Here is a 23,502-nt window from a genome sequence, read left to right as displayed (position 1 = left end):
CCCGCGGACGTGCGCGGCGAGGTCGCTGCCGGAAGCGGCCATCGGGATCTGGCCGGCGCGCGGCGGAGCATGGCGGGTACGCGGGGCGCGGAGCGCGCGGCGGCGCCGGGAGTGCGGCCGGGGAAGAGGCGGCCGGAGCCGGAGCCCGAGCCGGAGCCGCAGCCGGAGGAGGTGACTGGGGCTGTGAGGGGCGTCCGCGTGGGCCCGGCGCGCACGTGGCGGGCGGCGGGGCGGGCAGGCCGGGGAGGCCGGCGGGGTCGGGAGGCTCGCGGGGCGTTCGCGTGCGTCCGCGAGGGAGAGGACCGCGCGCGGAGCTGGGGCGGGGGTGGCGTCCCGGCGGTGCTCGTCCGTGCTCTTGCCCCGGCGTCCGCGTGCGGTGAGGCGCAGAGGCCCTGAGCGCGGGGAGCCCGCGATGGCTGCCGTCCGGCCCCTCGTGCTGCCTCTGTCGTGGGAAATGCCCTCCTGCAGCTGCCCCGGCCCGCTGTCCCAGTCGAGCGCTGCCGAATGACTGGGAAGTGCGGGCGTCCAGTCAGGTGGGCTCGTAGACTGAGGGAACGGCGGGAGCGGCAGTTCTGCACTCAGCCGTGTTCTCGGAGGGCGGTGGCCGCGTGTCAGGCAGACGGGGCATCAAGTGGTGTCCAGTCAGCAGGGCTCTGCCGGGAGAAAGCGGAGCTCCTGCTCCCAGACAGGAGTGAATGGGCTTGTACTTGTTCACGAGAGAAGCTTGCATGACTTTTATTACTCTTCAACCAGTTTTTAAATTTACTGATGAACCGTCGGTCCGATCTTGCATGACAAGGCTTCTCCTTCAGGTGGTTAAAGCCCCTCGGGGATTCCAACCCTCTCCGCCCCCAGACCCCTCCCGAGTTAGAGCTGTCACAGCTCTGGGGGCCTTGGGTGCCGGGGTGGGGCATGGACAATTTTAGTTGGCAGCAGGTTTTGATAATACTTTTAGTAACGGGATGGGAACTAAGCTCTAAAAAGGGGCTACTGTCCTTGAAAAGTCCCTCCCTTGTGAGATGCCAGGAATTAAAATATCTGTCCCAAGGGTGGTGGCCGTGCTCTCAGTGGAGGTAGATGAGGAAGGCCAGGCTGGGCAGATGGTTTTGGTAGAGGTGGAGGCTGTGACCCGAGGGGTGTGGCCTTAGGGGCTGGTGTGGGCTGCCCACTGCGCTGCCTGGTGTGGTGCCCGGTGGGTGAGCCTGTGAGGGTGGCGTCCTCAACCCTGTGCTTCCTTGCAGCCCTCTCTCCTCTACACTCCTGCTTCCAGCCATGGTGACAACAGCGACTCTGGCCCATCTGACAGCGAGGAGAGTGTGTTCACAGGCCTGGAAGATTCTGGCAGTGACAGTAGTGAGGACGATGAGGGAGAGAATGGAGCCAGCAGGAACAAGGGTCACAGTGGGACCGTGGAGACCTCTGGGGAGCAGGTGCAGGTGGGTGAGTGAGGGGCCTCTTGCTGGGCTCCCCCCTTATGTGGAACTGTTTTCTGGGCCTGGGGCTCTCTGAGGGGCTGTGCTGCTTTCTCTGCAGAGCCCCGAGCCCCACGTCCCTCCTTCACTGCACCTGGGGGTACATTTGGGCTGGTTTTCAACCCCTGTTGGGTGTACCATTCATGGGGACTCTGAAAGTGCACATGCCCTCAGGCAACTCTCAGGTCACCTGCTCTCGACCTTGCCCTTGACTGGGTTTCCTAGAGGCAGATCCTGAGATGGGGATTCAACTGCCTGGGGGTGCTGGCAGGATGCAGCGTGTGCAGAGAAGCAGGCGTGTGCAGAGCCGCTGGAATCCAGCCCACCTGGACCCGTGGGGCCCCAGGAGCCCAAGTGGCCCATGGGTGGAGGGTTGGCTGTCCTACCTGCGGCTGTGATGATGAGAAGGTGCACCCCACTCTTGTCTGACATGAGAAACATGGAAGAAAAGCATAATTTAACCAAAATACAACGTTTGTGTAAGATATTTTTGAAACTAGTTTATGATGGGCATTCTGGAAGCTCTGATCTTGGCTAGTACAGGAGTCTGCTCCCATAGTGGAAATCAAAAGCTGGGCTTGTTCAGTCTGTGCTGGTTACATTGGATTGGTTTGTTTGTCAGGGAGATAAGATTATTTATTTATTTATTTTGGAAGAAAGGATTTAAAATCAGATATAAACTTTCCCTGCATCTAAGCTTCAGTTTTAGCACTGGTGTGCAGAGAGAAAATGCTGTGTTAACTATGTTAACCGTGGTTTGTAAGATTATGGGCAACTATTTCCCTCCTTTTTTTAAGTTTTTAAAATTACAGAATACACCTTCCTTGAATGAAGTTTAGGTGTTGCGTCAGTGCTGCTCGACTCCGTTCAGTGCCCTTGCTCCTAGTTCATTAGCACAGTTAATAGTTTCATGCCCCTGTTTTAAAATTGAGGATCCACACATTTAGATGTTTAAAACTTTTCCTTTTATTAAATCCTTTGAAGGAGATAGTGTGCACAAACGTCTCCAAGGTGCGAGGGGACTCCAGCAGACTCTGCTGGGAGGGCTGTCTTCTCCCAGCTCTTGGTACGTGCCTGGGCGTCTACTCCAGGCTGACCATGGAGCAGCCCTTAGCCCCTGGAGAGCCGGAGGACCCCACGCTGGGTGTCTCTGCAGTGCCACCTTCTGTATCCGCCCCAGCACCTGCCTGAGGCCCCTGTGAGAGGCGGTAAATGCCTGTCCTCTGTTCCTGGGCGTGTGCAGCCTCAGACCACGTGGTGATGAGGAGGGACCAATCCACAGAGCTTACAAGCCATCCTCAGCCACTGTCTCTGTCTTTTTTTCCTGTGCTTTGGCTGAGGGGTGCGTTCAGCCCGTGTTGGCATATTTTTTGTTCTGAAGCACGATCCTTGTTATTGGATTTGAATTTGTCCAGACCAAGAGAGTGAATTGAAGAGGGCAGGAGTGCTATCAACTCCATAGTGGAAAGTCCTCCCGTTTCCCCTTTTTTCTCAACTGCTCCTCAACAACGGCCTCTGCCTTCTTCAGCTGCCCTGCTTGGCTCCCATCCGCACCCCTCACTGGATGATGTGAGTGTCCACCAGGCAGCCCTGTCGGTGGGAACTCAGCTGATCACTGCTTCCGTGAGCGTGCCCACACGAGGTGTCCACAGGCATCCGCCATGACAGCCCGTCGTGATCTGTGTGGGTGGCCTCCGCCTAGGCCTGTTCCTCTGTCATCTCGAAGCCAGTCCAGGGCTGCTTATCCCTGTAACCTTCCTACCATATTGGGAGGGGGCTCCACTGGGTCAGGGCTGTCTCAGGGGGTCTGCCAGCCCACCCTCACCCTCCACAGCTGGTGGTTTGTCACATGTCACACCATCTGAAGGCTTCTGCCCCAGACGTTCCCAGCACTGGGTATGGGTCCTCAACCCGAGAACCCCTTCCCTTGAGCAGCTTCTGGAATTAGTTCCCACTGCCCCATTAGCTCTAGGAGTCTGTGCCAATAGCGCCTCACCAGCTTCTGCTCCTGTCTCTCTGCTAAGCACACCGCTCTTTAGTGGGAAACTCATGATTCCTTAGAGCCTGGAGTGGTCACATCCACCTGTTTGGTCTTGCAAATGATCAGTGTCTGTAGGTGAGCTGCTCTGTAGGTGAGAGTGACATCTGCTTGGGAGCCCATTAAAGCATGAAGTGACTTTCCTGTAACAAGAGAAACAGCCCTACACTTCTCCCCTTCTGCCTCCTCTTCCAGGGCCTGCTTCTTAACAGGGTTGCTGACGACCACCAAGCAGTGCGATTCTCTGCTAATTTCTCTTCTGCCGTGCGCTCCAGTCTGTACCTGTAACTCTCCCATTGCTGCGTGCTCCACACGCGTCCTCTATAACCATCCCTTCCTTGGCCTCTGTGCATTGTGTGTCTGAAGGACAGTCCAGCCACAGCATCAGGCCAGAACGAAGCGGTGGTGAGATCACACCCAGTGTCAGCCTGCTCACTTGTGTGACGTCAGGGACATGTGCCGAGGCAAGCAGGGAGGTTCTCAATCCCAGACCTTTCTCCTGCAGCAGACGGCCTGGGGTGCCCGCTGGAGCTCTGCCATCGGCACTGTCCCATGGAGACTTGACTGGGCTGCCTCCTTCCTTTGCCTTCCCACAGGAGAGATGGGGTGTGGGCCTGCTGCTCAGGTTCCTTCTTCCCACGCCCGTAGGGGCCATTGGGTGGTGCGTGTCTCCACCTGGTGCCAGCCCAGGTATTCACGGCTACTCTGGGCAGGCATGCCCCGGTGGGGTGGGGTGCACGTGGCCTCGATGCCAGGCTACTCTGTCCTGCGCCATGCAGCACGTGCCCCGCTAGCTTTCCACCTCCTATTGGGCCTCTAGCATTGACACATGTGTGTCCACCACTTTCTTTTTAGGGGAAGGGTAGAATTCTGTGATGTTCATATGAACAGATAGATGGGCACATGGCATTGTAGGAATACTACAGGGTGCTCAGGAGCTCCTGAGGGCTACACAAGGGAAGGGGTCTCCCTCCCATCCCACACCTGGCCTCCCGTTCCTGTGTCTAGGTCACTTGTGTCCGGGTCTTTCCAGGATGTTCTTTGCATATCCAAGCTGGCGTGTACATACAGAGTTTTGATGGATTGTTTCCTAACAGAAAGGGAAGCATACCTGCACGCTGCCCTATGATGTTTTCTGTCTTTGAGATTTCTGTTGTCTGTACGTGCACAGCACAGCTGCTCAGTATCCTGTGGGGATGCACGGTGGTGACCTGATCAGCCGCAGTGGGCAGACAGTTGCAATCTTTCACTATTGTAAGTGGTGCTATGATAATAACGTCTTTTATGCTATTTCTCACATGTACGAGCAATTCTTGGCATAAATTCTGAGAAGGATTTCTGCGTCAAAGGGTAAACACTTTGTTTTTTGGCGGCTGGCTGGTGCAGGGACTGAACCGTGGACCTTGGCGTTCTCAGCATCGTGCTCTGACAGCGGATCTAGCCTGCCATGCTGGTAGACGCATTTTTCATTGCGAGGGCGTCCTGGGTGTCCGTTCTGAAGCTGCAGTGCTTCGCAGCCGGCAGCCACATCTCAGTGGTCTCCCAGTCCCTGCTGGTGCCCTGCGTGGTCAACTTCTGTATCTCTTCCACTGTGGGAGGTGGAGAGGATGGTATCTTGTGGCTGTACAGTTTTCCCTTCATTAGGGGTGAGACATCTTTCCCTCTGTTCCTGTGAGAACCATTTCAGCTGAATCCCTGAGCATCTGAAACGCAGTTTTCGTGACTGCCATGTCTTCTGTCTCCTTCTCATGTCTGTGCCCTTGTGACGTCTTCCCCGCCCCAGCTCTGCACTTATGTGGGCTTTAGCTCACTGCTGAGCTGTGCCCCAGGAAGGGCCCTGCAGTCCCTGCAGTTGTGGCCTCTGCCCTGACTGTGGGAGCCTTATGGGGAGGGTGGGTGTCTGTCAGCTCTTTTCCTAGAACTTCCTTTTAACCCTTTTTTCCCCTGAAGCTCAGTTCATCGTCTGGGATACCAGAAGCACCTTCTATCCTCTTCTGTTGGTCGGATCAACTGTGCCTTTACCCAGAAGCGAGTGGAGTGTCCTCGTGGGAACTTGTGTGTGGGGGGAGGGGGTCAGGAAACCTCGACTCGTTTTGTCCAAGGTCCCCAGAGCAGGAGCCCTCTGCTGTCTTCCCTGTGTTTGCGTCCATTTCTATTGCTGTGTAACAAATTACCCCAAGCCTTAATGGCTTTCACCACCAAGCATTTACTGTCCCACTGTTTCTGCGAGTTAGGAACCCTGGCATTTTGGACATGCAGTCGGGGTGGCAGCAGGGCTTGAGGTTACCCTCTGAGGTCACTCCCCTGGCTTTTGGCAGGAGGGACTTAGGTGAGGAAGGGCCTGGTGTATTTGGGGCTGGTAAGAGGATGTAGAACCTGGATCTAAAAAGGGGCTGGGTGCTGGTGCCCCCAAGGAGCTGGGTTCGAGGCAGAGCCCAGCATGCTTGTGGTGGGTTCCACAGCTTTGGGGGCAGCCTACCTGCAGCCAGTGGGTCTTGTTCATTGTTGTTTGTATGTGCTGTAGAGGTGGGCATCCTTTTCCCTAGTACATGGATGAGGCGAACAGCTCCTGCCCCTCTGCTGTGGTGATCTTGCCTGCTCCCCATGTCACCGTCAGCTTGCTCTTGTGCTGGCTGTGCAGGCCTGGCCCACTGCGAGGGCTGCACAGGCTGCACCTCCAGCTCCTGTCTGATATGCACTGCTGCCTCCAGCCCTTCCCTTCAGGTCTCATCAGGCCTGTCCCTGCTCCTCACTGCCTTGGTGACCTGAGCCCTGTCTACTGGGCCAGTCCCCTGGCCCCCCAGGCACTCTGTCCAGCCTCTGCCCCTCCAGGTCCTGCCAGTGTGTCTGTGAGGCTGCCCCAGCTGGAGGGGAGCCCCAGGCCATGTGTTCCCTGCGCCGCTGGGCATCGTTTGTCCCTGTGGAGCTCTTGACGCTCACACTCCAGCCCTGCACCTCCTGCCCCATCTGTGTGAGGCCCCTGCTTTGCATCCCACTCGGGCATTCATGCCCTGCGCCGTCCCCAGCAGTTCAAGGCCCCATTTAACAGGCCCTTCCAGGCTCCTGTGGAGTGTGATTTGTCACATCGTTGTGTTCTTTCCCCTTGTTGCTGGTGCTGAGTGGGTTTGTGGGCTTAAAGCCATTTTTTCCCATCTGTGCCCATTTAGACCCATTTTTTTCTTTTGGGGGGGGGCAGCTGGCCTGTTCCAGGAGCAGAACCCTCGACTGTGGTGTTACGGGGCTACGTAGACACACTTTTCTATGTGTGCTTGGCTTTGTCTTTTTACTTAGGTGGATTTTTTTCTATTTTGTTTCGTTTTGTTTTGTTGTTGTCTAGTGTGACCTTGGTGTTACCAGTACCACGCTTTGCCAAGTGCTGTTTTGCAAAAGTTCCAGTTTTTGGCCCTTCAGTCTGCTTGTCATATTCAAGAATATAAGAAAAGGCCTAGAAACAATTCCTGGTGTGTAAGTAGCATTTCAGGATAGTTTAAGAGATTTCTGTCTGTGCATGGAGCTTAATGCAAGAGGGCATCCCACTGGGTCTTAGCACAGGCTGTGGGGAGTGGCAGGTGGGGGCCACCGCCAGGTGAGGCAGCTCCGAATGAGTACTGGGCTCAGGCTGAGGTGTCACTGTGGGCTCTGGGGTCCAGGTGTTGGCACCATCTTGGGGAGCATGATGTGAGCACTGCCACTCGCTGGAGGCTGCCATTGGGGGCGACTCTGGGCAGGGTTGAGCATGTCCTCGGGTGGGTGCCGGGGGACTGTGTCATTCTGGGCAGCCTCCCCTGCAGGGCCATGTGTGTCTGCTCAGGACAGCAAGAGGCACCGCGGGGGTGGGGTGCTGAGGCTGGGCCAGGACACCGACATTGCTTCCTGTCCCAGAGGAAATGGACTTTTTCTTTTTTTGATGGTTTGGTGATCTTTCTTCATAATTTTTTAATTTAAAGAGATGTTCAATGCCCAGCTGCAAATCTGCCTTCAAAGTCTGAAAGGGCGGGGCTGTCTTTCGCCTGCCAGTTTCCAGAGCCTCTGCCTGGGAGCACAGCTCTGCCCTCTGCTGGACGCCATGCGCCCTGCAGCTGGAGAGCCGTAGGGGGAGCACAGAGCCCTCCCCTTGCAAGGGCCTGCCTGCGTCCCACTCCCCCAGTGCCCACTCTGCAGTGCTGGTGGCCTGGCTATGCCCAGCATGGGGCAGCGGGGCGGCAGTGCTGGGCAGCAGGTCTGTCGTCTCCTGCCAGGACCCTGGGGCCCTGGCCTGTGGGCACCGTGGGGGGCGCTTGTAGGGTGCAGTGCCTGGTGGGGAGTATTGGCACCCTAGGTCTCTGTGAGGGGGTCTGGGGGTTGGGGGTCAGGGCCCGGCTGGAGGCCAGTGCTGCAGACGCATGCTCTAGGAGCGGCAGCTGACCACAGCTTGGTGTCAGACTGCCCCCACCCAAGGGTCTGCCCCACTTTGCCTGGGCGCTGCTGTGGGGTAGGGGCTCCCGAGTGTGTGGGCCTACTCAGAGCCTGTCTGTTGGGGTGGGGGCCTGCGTGCCCTGGGCAGAAGCAGGAGCTTGGGGCTCACCCACCATGCTCTGCAGCCCCGGGCGCCCCACCCAGTGCCCCACCACCAGGCAGTGCTGACCCACTTTACGTGGGCAGTGGGGGAGCTGGGGGCGGGGGAGGTGTGGAAACCAAATCCTGTCTTGTTCCTGGCCTGGAAAAAAACTTAGTCTCCCATCTCTCTTATACTGAGGGAAAAAACAGGCGAGAGGAAGAGCTGAGCTCCACAGGCCTTTGGCTCCTGCCTGGGCAGGAGGGAGTGGGCTCTGGGCGGGGGGCGCCCGCACTTAGGGGTTCCTACTCCAAGCACTTTACTGCCCCCACGGGTGAGAGGTGGGCCTGTTTTCCCCATCAGTCCTGGTTCCGCCAGTAAACCCGAGCTGGTCCTGCCTCCCCAGCAAGTGGAGAATTTGTTTTCCAGGTGGGGGTGTGAGTTCTCAGGGACGAGGTCGGCCTGGGGCCATGGGTGGGGAGGGAGGGTGGGTGAACAGGGTGCCTGGGGGCATTCCAAGGGCTGAGGCCCCTCTCTGGGCCCTTGGTGGGCTGGGCTGGGCTGAAGATCTTGTCCTTAGTAGTGGGCTGGCTCTGGCCCTAGTGACAGGCTGATGGCCACCTGCCCTTCCCCTGAGTGTTGCCCCCAGTGGTAGCATCATGGCCATGCTGTACCCCGCTCCTCCTGTCTCCCCTACCTTGTCTTGACTCCTGGTTGGGGATCACCTCCCCTGCTGGGCCAGGAGCCCAGCATATGGTTTGGGGCTTACCCTTGGCTGGGAGCCTTGCTGCTGACTGCTGTGTGGGCTCCTTTTCCGGTCTGGTGCCCAGTGTTGGCCTCCCTGGGGGTCTTTGATGGGACCCTGGGTGGGTCTGTGGTGTTGGGCACCAGTGGCACAGCATCCCCAGTCTCACTTAGAGCGGGGGCATCCTCGGTCTTGTGCTAAGGCCTGGGGCCAGGTTGGAGCTGCTCAGAGATTTGGGGGTGGTGGGGTGTCCTTTGGGGGCTGTTGGGCCCTGTGCCTAAGCGTTGGGGGACAGTTCTTCCCACATGCTCCACCACGGAGGGAGGGTGCTGGGTTCCTGGGACCTGGGATCTGCTTTAGGTCAAAGGTTGTCCTGTGTCCCATGGAATAACCATTCTCTCCCTCTCTCACAGGCCGGCCCTCCGAGGACAGAGATGGTGAGAGTGCAGAGCGGGGACGAGTATGCGGAGGACAGCTCTGACGAGGAGGTGGGGCTCGGGCTTGCTTTCCCGCCACACAGGGTGGGGGGCCCTCCCACCAGGGCCCAGGTGGTGTCCAGAGCTGCCCAGAGTGGGTGCTGGGCCCCAGGCCAGGGTGGCACTGGGGCAGTGTGGGGACCTTCCTGCAGGTGGGCTGTGCTGCCTGGGGCAGGGGGAATCGGCTACAGCGAGGCCTCTGAGGCCTCAGTGGGCATCCTGGCATGGGGCCCCGTTCCCCGTCTGGAAGAGCGATTTTGGGGTCTGGGACACGACTGCAGCAATTTGTGTATGTCATCTCCAGGGGAGGCTAGGGAGACTGGGCGTACCTTGGCTACCCTCGAGACACCCGCCTCACCCCCAGCCCCATGGATGGGCCTCTGTGGCTCCTGAACGTCCGTGTACACAGGGTGGCTGATGCTGGGTCCCCTGTGTGCTCCTGGCAGCTGTTCTCATGGCCTGGGTTGGATGGAGAAGCTGGAGGTGGCTTCCTTCACACCCAGCAGGCCTGAGCTGGGACAGTGGGGGTGGGGGGTGATAGGTCTGGGTGTCCACCCCCTCTGTTGTGTGTGGCGTGTGAGCAGACGTGAGCCTCTGTCTGTGGGATGGGCCACGGGAGTGGCCAAGGCCGCAGGCAGGAGACGGGGTATCTCCTGATGTCCTGTTGGCTCTGCCCCCCTTCCCTAGGTGTCCCCCAGGTGGTGGCCTTTGTGGGCTAGGGCTACCACATCAGTCCTCTGATTGAGTTCCAGGAGCACTTACTCAGGAGGGGCAGGAAAACTTGGCTGTTTCTGTCAAGGAGTTTACTCTCTAAAGGGGGAAGTGTGGTGGGGCTTGGCAGTCTCTCTGGGAGCTGTGGCATCGAGAGGCTGTGTCCAGGAGACTGGGTCGGCTCCTCTCGATTTGGGAGGCTCAGAAGCTCTGGGTTCGAGGCGGCGGGTACCTGTTCCCTCACTGGCATGGCCCGACCACAGGGCAGGGCTGTGACCCCTGTGTCCAGCACCTCTGGGTGTGAGGGAGCCGGGCTTCTTGGGGCCTGGCAGAAATGGGGTCCTCACTTCCCGCAGGAGCTCTTCCTGCCTGCCTGTCAGGGGCTTTCCCCGGGGCTTGGGGGAGACACGCGCCCCCTTCCTACTCTGTTTCCTCCCCCATCCTTGCGCTCTTGGCAGCGGCTGCGAGAGCCTTGGCCGCCCGCCCGATCCGGTCTCTGCTGCGCGTTCGGAGAACAGAGACAAAACAAAATAAATTGGTTTCCTGGCCGGAGCAGCGGGCGCACTCGGCCCGGCAAGGGGGGCCGTGCAGCGCGGCTCCCTGCCTGTCTCCCTCCCCTTCCCGGGGGCTCCGGCTGTCGGCAGCCACATCCTGTCGGCTACTTTTTTATATTTGGTATTTTGAGAAATCGATGATGATTGTGAGAGGAGTGCAGAGGTGGGGGCTCCCCAGAGCTGGCGGGCCTTAGGCTGGGACTGCCCGCCTGCCTGCCCACAGGGGGAGCTCCTTGCGGTGGCCTGGCCTGTGTGGTGACCTGCCGCGGGGCGGGCAGCCCCCTGCTGAGCCGGGAGGAAGCTGCGGGGGCTGCTTCCTCTGGTGATGACTATCCCACATGTGGGCCTGAGTGACAGCGCGGGAGCCCAGGTGCCTGCCCGGCCCTGCTTCTGCCAGCACCCCCGGCCAGCGGCTCGAGGGGGCGGCAGAGCCTAGCTTTCAGGAGCCAGCCAGGCCAGGCAGATGTGTCCCTGCCGAGGAGCCGGAGCCAAGGGGTGGTGGCTCCGGAGGGGGAGGGGCTTGGAGCCGCAGGTGGGCAGGGAAGAGGCTGGGGCTGGAGGTGCTGAGCCTGCAGCCTCCAGCGAGACAGTGGCCGCCCTGGTGCCTGGGTGAGGGCTCAGGGGTGGGGGGTGAGGAGGGCGGGGCCCACCTTGAGCTTCCTGCCCCGTTTCTGCCCAAGTGTTGGGGGTACACACGGCAGCCCCTCTTGGGGCAGAGGCCTGCCGCTCCTTGGCTGTACCCTGGTTGGTTGGCACTTATGAGGGGTCACAGCCTGCTACTGGGGGCAGCCGCTGCTCGGACCTCCGATCAACAGCCCCTTCTCTTGGCAGTCCTTGGAGGTGGCCAGGGGCACCAGGACCCTGGTGCTCCTTGGCCGTCTGAAGGCACTGGGCAGAGCTGGCTGGGTGGGCCAAGCCGTGACTTTAGGCCCATTCGGGGCTCTGGATGAGGCCCTTGGCAGTGGACAGGGAAGTCCCGGAGGGTGTGTCCTCCTGGGAGCCCTGAGGGCCGTGTGGAGGAGGCACAGTGCCAGGCCTGTACCTCCTGCTAAGGGTGGAAGTGTGGCCCGCTTGCCACCGCTTCTCTTTGGGCCCCTTGCCCTCTCACCCCAGGTCTGGATCCAGGGCTCAGGCTGGGGACACTGGGGCTTCTGGCATCTGCTGTGGCCTCACTTTGGCGACCCCCTGCCCGACACTGACTTTCTTAAGCTTGACCATTGATGGGAGAGCGCTAGTTCCTCTTTCCGCACACTGGGGCTCCTCATTCCGTCCCCAGATTCAGGCGGGTGCGAGGCTGGGGAAGGTGGGGGTGGAGCCCCTGGATGAGCTGTGGCCATCCCACCCCCGCACGGCCACCTCACCCTCTCCCCACAGCACCCGGAGCTTCTCACAGACGTGATCTCATCCAGCCGCCAGGACCCCGGGGAGGTGGGCCGGGTGTAGGGGCGGGGCGAGGGGCCGATGCGGCCTTCGTAGCAGCAGCAGCAGCAGCCCCTGCCCCTCCTCTTCCTGCCGTGCGCTTAGAGAAACTGAGGCTGGGGCCTCTGCTCAGGGAGGAGAGGCCCGCCCGCGCCCAGCAGGCCTGCGGGTGTGTTTGTCTAGGAAGCGTGGCCGGGCGAGGGGTTCAGGGTGGCCGTGACCTCTGGCGGGAGAGGCTGGGAAGAGCCGCCCTCCTCAGCCATCCCCTTCCAGTCCCCGCGGGCCCCGGGGCCACCCCTGGTGCGGCCCCTCACGGCTGGGGCTGGGCTGTAACTCGGGTTCCCACAGGGACGCGGTCGGGGCCTGTCTGTATCCAGAGCCCGCGCTCCCCTCTGCTCTCTCGCCAAACGCCGTTAATGGCTTCTCTTAGCTACTGAACCGGCAGCTGCCTCCAGCGCTGGCGGCCTCCGCTCCTCCGGGGCCCCCGCCCGCCCGCGTCCTGGCCGCCTCCCGGCGCTCGCTCAGTGCTTGCGTCGCTGCTGGCGGCGGGCGCCGGCGGCTCAGGTTTCCCGAGCTCTGAGCCTGCCCTCCCGCTCTGAGCTCTGGGCGAGCAGGGCGCCTGGCCTCCCTGGCGGCCTCCGCCCCCGCGCCGGCCTGCCTGCGGCCTCCCAACCGAGCTGCTGGCTGGGCTCTGGTGGCCCTTTGGGTCTGGTCCCTTCCCGTGGGTGTGCCCAGGCCGGCCTCGCCAGGGAGGGGCCCAATTGCGGGGCTCACCAGTGGCCACAGGGCATGGAGGGCATGTGTGGCTGTGACCGCTATGTGCTCCTGCGCCCGGGAGCCCAGCTCCACCTGGCCTCATCCCTCGACCTAGGCCCAGCCTTCCCGAGTTGGTTGGAGAGAGGACCCCAGGGAGGGTGGGGCAGGGTGGGTGAGGAGGGGCAGGTGGTGGAAGTCAGTCCCTCTCCAGGGCTGTGCTGAGCAGGCTCTCCTGGGAGCTGGGTGTGGTTGGCAAGGGAAGGTGGACTTCTTCAGAGCTGTGGCCCCCTTGTGCTGGGGCACATGGGTGGTGGGGTCAGGTGGTGGGACATGGTCTCCTGAAAGGAGGGGGTTTGCTCTGGGACTGGCAGGCTTGGCTGGTGGGGCAGGGTGCTGGTGGGGATAGTATGGGGGTGCAGGACCACAGAGGGTTGGGGCTGGGTATGCATTCCCTGGCCAAGGCTGTCTTGCTTGGGGCAGGAGTCACAGATGGGGGGCTCGATGTGTGTGGCAGTCCTCGGGGATGAGGGGGAAATGCTCTAGAATGGAATTTAGGGGTTGAGGGCTGGGGAGGGCTGAGCAGGTGTGGGGCTCTGGAACCTTACAACCCCCAAATTGCAGCAGCAGTTCTGTCCTTCTGAATAGTGGGATTCAAAACAGGCCTTTATGACTCAGCTCGTGGACACCTAGGCCAGGCTGAGGAGGACCAGGGGTTGTGCAGGACTGTGGGAGGCTGGGCCCCAGGCTTCTGGAGCCACTGCTTGCAAGGTGCCAGGAGTCAGAGTGCCCCTCATGGGAATGTCTGTTGGATGCCGGGGCAGGCTGGGGTCCTGGACAAGCTCCCAGGCGAGGGGTGCCCCCTTCTCACCCTCGGGTCCGTGGCGTGACTCCCAGCCATGGAGGTGTGCTGGGCCCGCAGGCTCCTGACTGCTCAGGGTACGCTTGGCCAGCTTCTTGAGAGACAAACGGAGTCAAGTGGGAGGTGAGGGCAGAGGCACCTCCAGACTGTGGGTTACAAGCAGAAGGGGCTGTGGGACAGAGGAGGTGTGCAAAGGTGGCTCCCCTGCCTGGCCCCAACCACGCTGGTGTCCCCTCAGCTGGTTTGGACTTTGGGGTGGGAGGAAGCCAATGAAGACCTGGCCTTCCTTCTCCCCTTTGGTCTGTGAAGCTGGACTCGGGCTCCAGGCTGAGCATCCTTGTTGGAACCTTCTGTGGGGTCAGATGCAGCAGGTGAGCCGGGGACAGGCGGCCAGCCCCCTCCTTGCCGGGTGCTTTGGCAGAGATAGAAAAGCCCCGGGAGCAGGGGCAGGGGCAGGGGCAGCGGCAGCACAGGAAGGCCTGCGGCTGGAGACAGGCGGGCGCTGCGTGCAGGGCTGAGGAGCACTGAACACTACCCGCATTGTAATCGGAGAGGGGCCGGGGAAGAGAGAGGCTGAGCGAGGGCGGCTGACCCCGCACTCCCGGGGGACAGGTGGGAGAGGCGGAACGAGGAGAGAGTGAAGGATTCCAGAGGTGGGCCGGCTTCCTCTCGCACAGACAGACACGGGAGGGAGGCGGGCGGCGGGCCAGCTCCGTACCTGCAGTTCCAATCTGTGGTCCTGACAGCTGCAGCCACTTTGGGGAGGGGGAGGGGAGGGGGGTTCATCGAGAGCGGAAAAATCCCAGCCGACACATCAGCCAGTTGCTGCCTGTGTCCGGTGCAGCCTGGGGGGTGGGGGGACCCCTGCCTAGGCTCCCCCAGGGGCTTGTCCTTGGGGCCATCTGTGCCCTCGGGTAGCCTGGCCTGGGCGCTTGGTACAGAGCTCGGCCCAGAGGGGTCACATGTGCTTCCTGGCAGCCCGCAGGTGCTGAGCAGGGTGGGGGTGGCTGCTGCGGGCGCAGGCGGCCTGGTGATGAATCATGTGGTGCCGCCAGCAGCTCATTCCCCAGGCTGGGGACAGGGAGCTGACAGCTGAGGCTGAGGGGAGCGTTTCCAGCCCAGCTCGGCTCACAGGGGCGGCTGCTGGCCCAGGGTGCGGGCCAGGGGCCCCCCTTCCTTCCACACTGCCTCTGAGGGGCACATGCAGAGAGAGCCCTGGGTCTTTGTCCTGCAGCTCCCTGGCTTGGTGGAGGGAAGGCCAGCACTCTGGGGAGGAGTGAGGGGCTGTAGTGGGCAGGGGCCACCTGCCACCCCTGAGTCCTTGGGCTGAGTAGCTATGTGGACTTGTATGGGGCCCATGGGGCTGGAGGCCAGCCCACGCCACCCCTGGTCTGGTTTGAATTTCTGGAGCAGTAGAGGGTGACGGAGTGTCCCCCCCATTCCTCCTCCTCCTCCTGGCTGGCGGGCCAGGCCCTCGGCTGCTGCTACCGGTGCAGCTCAGGGAGCGGCTGGGCTGGCTGCCCAGGCCTGGGGCTGGCCAAGCTGCAGCCGCTGTCGGAGTCAGGCCCCGCAGCAGAGGGCTCGGCCGAGCGCGTGCCGCACCCGGACCAGCCGGGCCCCTGGGGATCCTTCCAGGCCCCAGGGCCTCTCTCCGTTCCCATCCCGTTTCATCTGGCCTTGTTCCACACTCCGTACTCCAGCTCCTGTCTCATGGACTCTGACCTCCCTCTTCCCCGCACTCCTGCTGGGGTCTCCTCCTGTGCCACCCCCTGTCCTCTTCCCCCTTCTACCCCTGCATGCTGAGGGTACCCTCTGCCCATGCACTCTGTGGTTTGCTCTTTGGGACTTTTCAGTGCCATTGCCCTGAATGTCCCTCTGGTTTGTCCCTGACACTGGCCGTGCCCAACTGCTTACCCATTCTCTTGTGGGACTTGTTGTGGGAGGTGAGCACCCCCTTGCTTGGGCCCTGCTCTGGAAACGTGAGGCCTGTGGGTGAGGGGCAGGTGGGCCATGGACCCTCCCCACTGACTTCCACCTTGTGCCCAGTGGAGTGAGGGCGGCCGGTTCCCAGACCCTGCCCAGCTTCTCACTCACAGTGGCCTCGGTGCCTGTGCGGGAGGCTGGGCAGGGTGCTCTGAGGAGAGCCCAGGAGGGGAAGGGGCCCGCCACAGCCCCCAGCCGCACCCCGAGTCCCCCCGAGGCCTGGCCTCCCTGGCGGGCAGGGGCTGCCCTCTCCTCCCTCTCTCTGACCAGCTGTAGGCTCCTGCAGGATTAAGGAGAGGAAACTTAGGGTTGGGTTTCTCTCTGAACGAAACCTGCCATTGTGACTTTTTATCCTGTTAAATTTCCATCAGATTGGACACAGCTCCCCTCTAGCCTTTAATGGCTCTGGCTTTGAGAATTTCCTCCAAAATTACACCACCACTTCCTGCTCCAAGGTTCCCCGGAGCCCGTCCATGCAGAGGAGGGGCAGCTCGGGCCCTGCAGGGACTCCCACGTGGGCCTCAGCACCTGGTCTCCCTCCCAGGGCCGGGGCAGGCTGCTGCCTGAGCTGAGGGCCTGGAGGGCTGAGAGGCAGGGGTCTGAGGAGTGGCCTGGGGCCGGCCAGCCGCCCCACACCTGGCGTGCTCAGCCATTCCCCACCGCCCACCGGCCGGAAGTCAGGCTGCAGGCCCGCGGGGGTGGGTGGGGGATGTGGTTGACACAGCCGCCCTGCTTTCTTCTCTGTGGTGCCCACTGAGCGCACACGCTAAGCTATAATCGTCACCTGCAGGATTTTAATGGTCACCAGCTGCGCACATTGTGGGGTGGGAGCCCAAATCACCCTCCTCATGGGCAGGTGGGGGCTTTGCGGGAGTTGGGTGGGGTAGAGTCATAGATAGCCAGGGGTCCTCCTAGTGTGAGCAGTGCTTCAGGGGCCAAGTTCAAGGCTGGAGGGCAGGGGAGCCCCAGCAGGTGGTGGGCACGTCAGGTGTGTCCCCGGGCCCGCCACCAGGGGTCTGCTTTGCAGGCTCTGCAGCAGAGCCTGCGCCGCCTCCTGTCCCGGTTCCACACTGCCAGCTGTGTCCACTTCAACCCTAATGGGCCCCTGGGCGCCAGGCAGGCCAGTGGTGGGGACAGGACTGATCCACCACTGCCCACAGTGCACCCTCCATGTGGCAGTGGCTCTGTCCTCTCCTCACCCACCCTCTCCCCTTGCCAGACTCCTTTGCCCCCCACCAGGTCTCCTTTAGGAGGTTCTCTGGATGAGTTGGGCCTGTCACCTTACTCTACACCTCAGTCCAGGAAAGGATGGGCCCAGGCCCTGGCCCTGGCCCATGGGGTTCTTCCCAGAGAACTGGAGCACCTTGGTGCTGGGGTGGAGGGCAGTGAATTCCAAACCTTTCAAGAGGACAATCCACCTCCATATTTAGAAGAAGCTATTGTTTCGTTTTTAATTATACAAAATTTCCGGACTTTATATTATCATATCAAAGACACAAGATGTGAAAGCCAGGTAGGAATCCAACCTGGAAAGTCCCGGAGGGCCTGGGCAAGTGCTAGGGCAGCTCAGAGCCCTGCTGCTGCCTGTCTGTCCGTCCATCCGTCCACAGGCTCTGCCCACAGGAGGGCATGCTCACAGGAGGTCTGCACTGGGTCAGGTCCGCAGTGGTGGCTCTCCGCAGATCCTCCAGTGTCATCTGCCTCGCGGGTGTTGTGGGCCACCTCCTAACTTCGAATTGCTGTCTTTCTGTCGCGGTCCTTGCTCTGCAGAGAGAAGGGAGGAGTGTCAGGGCCTGGGCAGAGACCCAGCACCAGTCCGGGCCTCTCTGGCTGCCCTACTGGGTGCGGTCTCAGGGGCCGGCGCTGAGCCCCTCATGAGTGTTGGGGAGGGGAGTTACACCGCTACGCGACTGAAATGGTAAAATTAAATTTCCCAGATGTTCAGGCCCCAGGAGCTCGCGTGTGTTGTCTGGAGAGGAAATGGGGATTGGGAGAAGCCATGGCGTATTTTCTCCTGCTCACCCTGCTCTTCCGGTGCCACCAAACACAGCAAGAGCTGTAAATCACAGCCGGCCAGCGTCTCCTGTGTGGGGTTTGCCCCAGCCCCTGTCAGCTTCTGCCTCAGTGCCCCAATAAGCCGTAGGCTGGTGATGGGCTGCAGTGGCTGTGGGGTGGCAAATGGACCCCAGGGCTCCCTCCTTTCCTGCCTCACTGCCCCCAGGTCCCCTTCCATGGGGGCAGGGTGGGTGGGCTTGAGTCAGCAGCTCACTTCCTGAACTCGGGTCCCTACAGGTCACTCTTGTTGAGAAGTGAAGCTTGCATCAACCATGGTTCAGACCCAGCCTCACTCTCCCACCTCGGTGTCCATCCTGCCTCTCTCCCAGACCCTCTTAGCCTTGGGTGGCCGTTCGGGCCATCCCTGCCTCTTGCCTCCATGCTGCAGGCCTCAGGGACTCCTAGGGAGAGGCCCCGCGAGGTGGCCCCAGGCCTGCCCCCCGCAGCCGGCTGCATGTGCTCCTCCCTTGCAGGTGTCCTTGGCTGCGCCCCGCTGAGGAGCCCTGCCCTGGCGGCTCCGTTCTCGGCCTGAGCTGTGGGTTGAGGGGTGTTGGCGCCCCCCCCCCAGGGCCCCGCGCTCACCAACTTTCTTTGGTTGCTGAGGCAGAAGGTGCAGATTTGTTTGGGCTGGGCGTTCTCGCCGTCGCGGGCCGGGGGCGGTGGCGGCGGTGGCGGCGGTGGGCTGCTGGCGCGCGCCGCGTGGAAGAAGGCGGGCCCCGAGTGGCACGGCTGCCCATCGCCGCAGGCCTCGCCCACCAGCAGCACGTTGCCCAGGTGCGAGATGTAGCTGGAGGCCAGGCGCAGCGTCTCGATCTTGGAGAGCTTGCGGTCGGCCGGCTCGGTGGGGATGAGCGTGCGCAGCGCCGTGAAGGCCGTGTTCACGCTGTTGGTGCGGTCCCGCTCGCGCGCGTTCGCCGTGTGCCGCTGCCGGGGCTCGCGGCCCGGCCGCCCCCCGGACCCCGGCCCACCACCCCCAGCCCGCCGGCCCCCGGCCCTGCGCCGGGCGCCCTGGAGGCCGCAGCGCGCCGCGTGCACGCGGCAGGGCTTCTCGTCGGAGCCCGAGCTCTCGCTGCCGCGGTCCTCGTCCTCCGACAGCGGGCTCACCTCGGGGTACAGGTAGCGGCCCGGTGGCGCCGAGCGCAGCATGGCGAAGGGCGGGCCCGGGCGCCGTCAGCTCCGCCGCGAGCCGCTCATGCCGCCTCCTCGGCCGCCGCGGGCCGCGTGGGCCGCCCGGGGCCGGGGCGAGGCGCGGGGTCTGGGCTGCGCCCCGCGGTGGCGGCTGCCAGCGCCGCGCGCACGTGTGCGTCCCGGGCTGCGGCGGGGCGGCGGGCCGCGCCTTTATAGCAGCGGTGGCCGGGCCCCGCCCCCGCCCCGCCCCCCCGGCCCCGGGAGCAGGAGCTCTCCGTCACTCCGCCCCTCCCGGCCGGCCGCACTTGTGCGCGCAGGTCTTTGCAAAGGGCATCTGTCTCTGCAGCGGCGTGCGGGGCAAGTGGGAGTCCCCTACTGGGCGGTCCTGGGGTCCCCAAAACTGTGCAGTGCCCCGCCCCACCCCCTCCGCAGTGGGGGGGAGGGTCCAGCGGAACCCACGGCCCGGGCTTTCTCCCCTGGCAAAACCAAGTGAAGCCAGCTGCCCTGGCCCCGCGGCCTGACCGCACCCTGTCTGTCTCTCCCTCCCATGCGCCCTTGGGCCTTCTGAGCCCAGCCGTGTGCGGGAGGCGGGCGCAGAGGCGTGGAGGGGCTGGATTCAGCCCCAGCCATTGCAGCCCAAAGATTCGTGCGTGGGGTGGCACAGCCTGTCCTGCACTTGCCTCCTCCAGGTCTGGTACAAGCTGTGCCTTCTGCCTGGAATCCTCTCCTTTGCTTTATCCACTCGTTTCTAATGGCTGTAGAAAAACGGCCCCCATTCCCCTGCCGTGTGCCCCCCTGGGCCTCCTCCTCAGCGATAAGAGTGCCTGGGGACTGGGTATACATGGATGAGACCTGGCTCCTCCCCGGGGCCACCAGGCGCCTTAGGAAACAGACACACACAACACCCGCCACCCCCCCACCTCCGCTAGGGTCCGTCCAATGTAAGGATGGCCATGTAGACTTAGGGGTTGCTGGAGGGCCCTCTAGCCCACAAAGAGGAGAGGGAAGGACATTCTCAACAGTGGGCAGGGGCACAGGGGGAGTGCCTGGCAAGGAGGTCGGACCTGCTAGAAGGGGCTGAAATGGGCAGGTGCATGGGGCAGAGCTCAGGGGGTCCTGTCCTCCTGCAGAGGAGCCTTGGGCCCCAGCTGTGCTCAGTCTTGTCCGGGCCCCTCCCCCTCTGTGGCTCCTGTTGCAGGAAGCGGCGCCTGGGCAGCAGTCCCCACACTGGAGGAGTGGTGGTGGCGGCTGGCAGGGGCCGCAGCCAGGAATGTGTGTCCAGGAATGCGGCTGCTCCTCCTGCCCAGGGCGGGGTGGGGGGTGTTGGGGGTACAGGACCGGGGCGGGGGGAGTCCTCGGCTGTTTGCAGGGCAGAGTCTAGTGGCTTCTGCCTCCCCTCAACTGGGTCTTATGGGGTCTTCCCCGGTCCCCTCCCTGGTAGCTTACCACTTGCGCCGAAGGCCCCTGCCAGGGGAGGGAGCCCGCGGGTGATGAGGTCATCCCTGTCTGTGGCTGCCCAGAGCCCTGGCCAAGGAATCCGATGGGGGAGGCTCCGGAGTTGGCATCACTTCAGTGGAAAATGTGAAGGTGCAGCTCTGGCGCCTCCGTGGTGGGGGGCAGTGTGGGCTGCCATGCCACGTCAGAGCCCAGGGCCAGGGGAAGGGCACGTGTTGGGGTTGGTTGACGCAGGGTGCTGGAGTCCCTTCATTCTCTGCAGCTGTGCCTCTTGGGTGGCTTGAAGGGAGGAATTGGCTTAGAGGGGTCAGGTGCTGATGTGGTGGCTGTGGCCATAGGACATCCGGAACACGGTGGGCAACGTGCCCCTGGAGTGGTACGATGACTTCCCCCATGTGGGCTACGACCTGGATGGCAGGCGCATCTATAAGCCTCTGCGCACCCGGGATGAGCTGGACCAGTTTCTGGACAAGATGGATGACCCCGACTACTGGTGAGCAGCCCATGGGGGTGGGATGTCAGGGGCGGGGCTGGCAGAGGAGGGGGCAGAGCTTGGCCTGACTGGCAGCCCCCTAGGCGCACTGTGCAGGACCAAATGACAGGGCGTGATCTGCGGCTGACTGATGAACAGGTGGCCCTGGTGCAGCGGCTGCAGAGGGGCCAGTTTGGGGACATGGGCTTCGACCCATATGAGGTAGGTAGTACTGGCTGACCCTGGTGGTCTGAAAGCTCTGGTGGGGCCCTGGCACAGCTTGTTCCATACACCCGTGCCTGTCCCCCCAGCCAGCTGTGGACTTCTTCAGTGGAGATGTCATGATCCACCCAGTGACCAACCGCCCAGCCACCAAGCGCAGCTTCATCCCATCCCTGGTGGAGAAGGAGAAGGTGGGAACAACCCAGCCGCCAGGGCACGGGCACAGAGCTGTCTGCCCGTGCTGACCCAGGGCTGTCTGCAGGTCTCTCGCATGGTGCACGCCATCAAGATGGGCTGGATCCAGCCCCGCCGGCCCCGAGACCCCACCCCCAGCTTCTACGACCTGTGGGCCCAGGAGGACCCCAGTGCTGTGCCAGGGCGCCACAAGATGCACGTGCCTGCTCCCAAGTTGGCCTTGCCTGGCCATGCTGAGTCCTACAACCCGCCTCCTGAGTACCTGCCCAGCAAGGAGGAGGTGGGCCCGCACTGGGGTCAGGGTCTGGGCCCCAGCCCCTGTGGTCCCCGCTCACCCCCTGTCTCCACAGCGCCTGGCGTGGGAGCAGCAGGAGCCGGGTGAGAGGAAGCTCAGCTTCCTGCCGCGGCAGTTCCAGAGCCTGCGTGCTGTTCCTGCGTACAGCCGCTTCATCCAGGAGCGCTTTGAGCGCTGTCTCGATCTGTATCTGTGCCCGCGGCAGCGTAAGATGAGGGTATGTGGAGGGGGGGGGAGGTGGAAAGCCAGGGGTGGGAGGGGCACAGGGCCAGGGGTTAAAGGTGATTGGGTACTCTCCTGCCCCAGGTGAACGTGGACCCCGAAGACCTAATCCCTAAACTGCCCCGGCCAAGGGACCTGCAGCCCTTCCCCACATGCCAGGCCCTGGTAAGTTGGGGGCAGAGGGGGGAACATGCACTCTTGGGGGTCTGTCTCCTCACTGTTCTCTGCAGGTCTACAGGGGCCACAGTGACCTGATCCGCTGCCTCAGTGTCTCCCCAGGGGGCCAGTGGCTGGCTTCAGGTGGGCCCAAGGTGGGGGGTGACCCTGAGCTGGGGGCCAGGTGGGAGGGCCGGGTGCTTGAGGGCCTTTCTTGCTGCATCCAGGCTCAGACGATGGATCGCTGCGGTTCTGGGAGGTGGCCACTGCCCGCTGCATGAGGACTGTGCCTGTGGGGGGCGTGGTGCGGAGCATTGCCTGGAACCCCAGCCCCACCCTCTGCCTGGTGGCTGCGGCCGTGTGAGTGTGGGCTTAGGAAGCAAGGGCGTCGAGGTGGGCTGGGGTGGGGGTGGCACTGCGCTGAGGGGCTGTGTCTGGCCTTGGCCCACAGGGAGGACTCGGTGCTGCTGCTGAACCCAGCCCTGGGGGACCGGCTGGTGGTGGGCAGCACAGACCAGATGCTGAGTGCCTTTACCCTGCCGGAGGAGCCCACTCTGCAGCCTGCCCGCTGGCTGGAGGCCTCGGAAGAAGAGCGCCAGGCGGGCCTGCGGCTGCGCATCTGCCACAGCAAAGTGTGTGGGGGGGATGTGGGGGGACGCGGGGGTAGCCTGGTTCAATCAGCCAGCCTTCCTTTCCTGCAGCCAGTGATGCAGGTGACCTGGCATGGGCGTGGGGACTACTTGGCCGTGGTGCTGGCCACTCCGGGTCACAGCCAGGTGCAGATCCACCAGCTGAGTCGACGCCGCAGTCAGAGCCCCTTCCGCCGCAGCCATGGACAGGTGCAGTGTGTGGCCTTCCACCCCACCAGGCCCTTCCTGCTTGTGGCCTCCCAGCGCAGTGTCCGCCTTTACCATCTCCTGCGCCAGGAGCTCACCAAGAAGCTGATGCCAAACTGCAAGTGGGTGTCCAGCCTGGCCGTGCACCCTGCAGGTGAGGGCGGGGAGTGTGCCCCGTAGGGGAGGGCGTGGGGGGGGACATGCACCCCGTGAGAGGTGAGAACATCCTTGTCACTGTCTCTGGCCCCCTAGGTGACAATGTCATCTGTGGCAGCTATGACAGCAAGTTAGTGTGGTTTGACCTGGACCTCTCCACCAAGCCATACAAAGTGCTGAGGTGAGGTGGGGGTGTGGGTGTGGCCAGCGGGGCCCCCTGCAGCCCAGATCCTGCTGTAAACCCAGCGCTTTTCCAGGCACCACAAGAAGGCCCTGCGGGCTGTGGCCTTCCACCCCCGATATCCACTCTTTGCATCTGGCTCTGATGACGGCAGTGTCATTGTCTGCCACGGCATGGTGTACAAGTGAGTGCTGGCTCTCTCTCTCGGTCCCTCCAGGGGGATTGCGTCGACAGTATCCTGAGCCCCTCCTCTCCCCACAGTGACCTGCTGCAGAACCCACTGCTGGTGCCCGTCAAGGTGTTGAAGGGACACACGCTGACCCGGGACCTGGGTGTGCTGGACGTGACCTTCCATCCCACGCAGCCCTGGGTCTTCTCTTCAGGGGCGGACGGCAGCATCCGCCTCTTCACCTAGGCCGCCCTGCCCTGCTCCCACTCCAGGGAGGCATGTGCAATAGAAGCCTTTCTTCCGCTGCCTGTGCTCCTTGCCTTCTTGAATTAGGGTTCCTGATGGGCTGCCCCCACCACAGCACCAGGCCTACCCCCAGCCAGGGCACCCTTCTGGCCCAGAAGGAAATGACA

At 62.6% G+C, this 23,502-nt stretch overlaps 2 protein-coding genes across 3 annotated transcripts; one reads left to right on the top strand and one right to left on the bottom strand.

The window, feature by feature from the left end:
* Nucleotides 1-21: 21 nt before the first annotated feature.
* BOP1 (BOP1 ribosomal biogenesis factor) lies at nt 22-23,394 on the top strand. Of its 2 annotated transcripts, XM_063079731.1 has the most exons (16): nt 22-171; nt 1,242-1,436; nt 9,203-9,277; nt 20,524-20,678; nt 20,762-20,879; nt 20,969-21,070; nt 21,142-21,354; nt 21,425-21,586; nt 21,676-21,756; nt 21,822-21,891; nt 21,975-22,107; nt 22,199-22,379; nt 22,449-22,737; nt 22,836-22,920; nt 22,997-23,104; nt 23,182-23,394. In XM_063079731.1, the coding sequence occupies exons 1-16, from the start codon at nt 70-72 to the stop codon at nt 23,333-23,335; spliced, it is 2,223 nt and encodes a 740-aa protein (XP_062935801.1). In that variant the 5' UTR covers nt 22-69; the 3' UTR covers nt 23,336-23,394. The 2 variants fall into 2 exon arrangements, with proteins under 2 accessions (XP_062935801.1, XP_062935802.1); XM_063079732.1 differs by lacking the exon at nt 21,676-21,756.
* Nucleotides 16,973-18,895, bottom strand: SCX (scleraxis bHLH transcription factor). The gene is made up of 2 exons (XM_063079776.1): nt 18,185-18,895; nt 16,973-17,311 (listed from the first exon to the last, which is right to left on the bottom strand). Exons 1-2 carry the CDS (start codon nt 18,746-18,748, stop codon nt 17,273-17,275), a joined length of 603 nt encoding a protein of 200 aa, XP_062935846.1. The 5' UTR covers nt 18,749-18,895; the 3' UTR covers nt 16,973-17,272.
* Nucleotides 23,395-23,502: the final 108 nt, after the last annotated feature.

This window comes from Cynocephalus volans, chromosome 15, assembly GCF_027409185.1.
Source record: "Cynocephalus volans isolate mCynVol1 chromosome 15, mCynVol1.pri, whole genome shotgun sequence".
Lineage (NCBI taxonomy): Eukaryota > Metazoa > Chordata > Mammalia > Dermoptera > Cynocephalidae > Cynocephalus > Cynocephalus volans.
The sequence above is the reverse complement of the archived record's forward strand: the minus strand, read 5'-3'. Positions and strand labels throughout refer to the sequence as shown.

What these genes read in the sequence shown, in the direction of transcription:
- SCX (XM_063079776.1), bottom strand. Translation starts at nt 18,748, where the DNA reads ATGCTGCGCTCGGCGCCACCGGGCCGCTACCTGTACCCCGAGGTGAGC. An exon ending in TCAGCAACCAAAGAAAGTTG is followed by an intron (nt 17,312 to 18,184) that starts GTGAGCGCGGGG and finishes TTCTCTCTGCAG; the next exon opens with AGCAAGGACCGCGACAGAAA.
- BOP1 (XM_063079731.1), top strand. Translation starts at nt 70, where the DNA reads ATGGCGGGTACGCGGGGCGCGGAGCGCGCGGCGGCGCCGGGAGTGCGG. An exon ending in ATGGATGACCCCGACTACTG is followed by an intron (nt 20,679 to 20,761) that starts GTGAGCAGCCCA and finishes GCAGCCCCCTAG; the next exon opens with GCGCACTGTGCAGGACCAAA. An exon ending in TGGGCTTCGACCCATATGAG is followed by an intron (nt 20,880 to 20,968) that starts GTAGGTAGTACT and finishes CTGTCCCCCCAG; the next exon opens with CCAGCTGTGGACTTCTTCAG.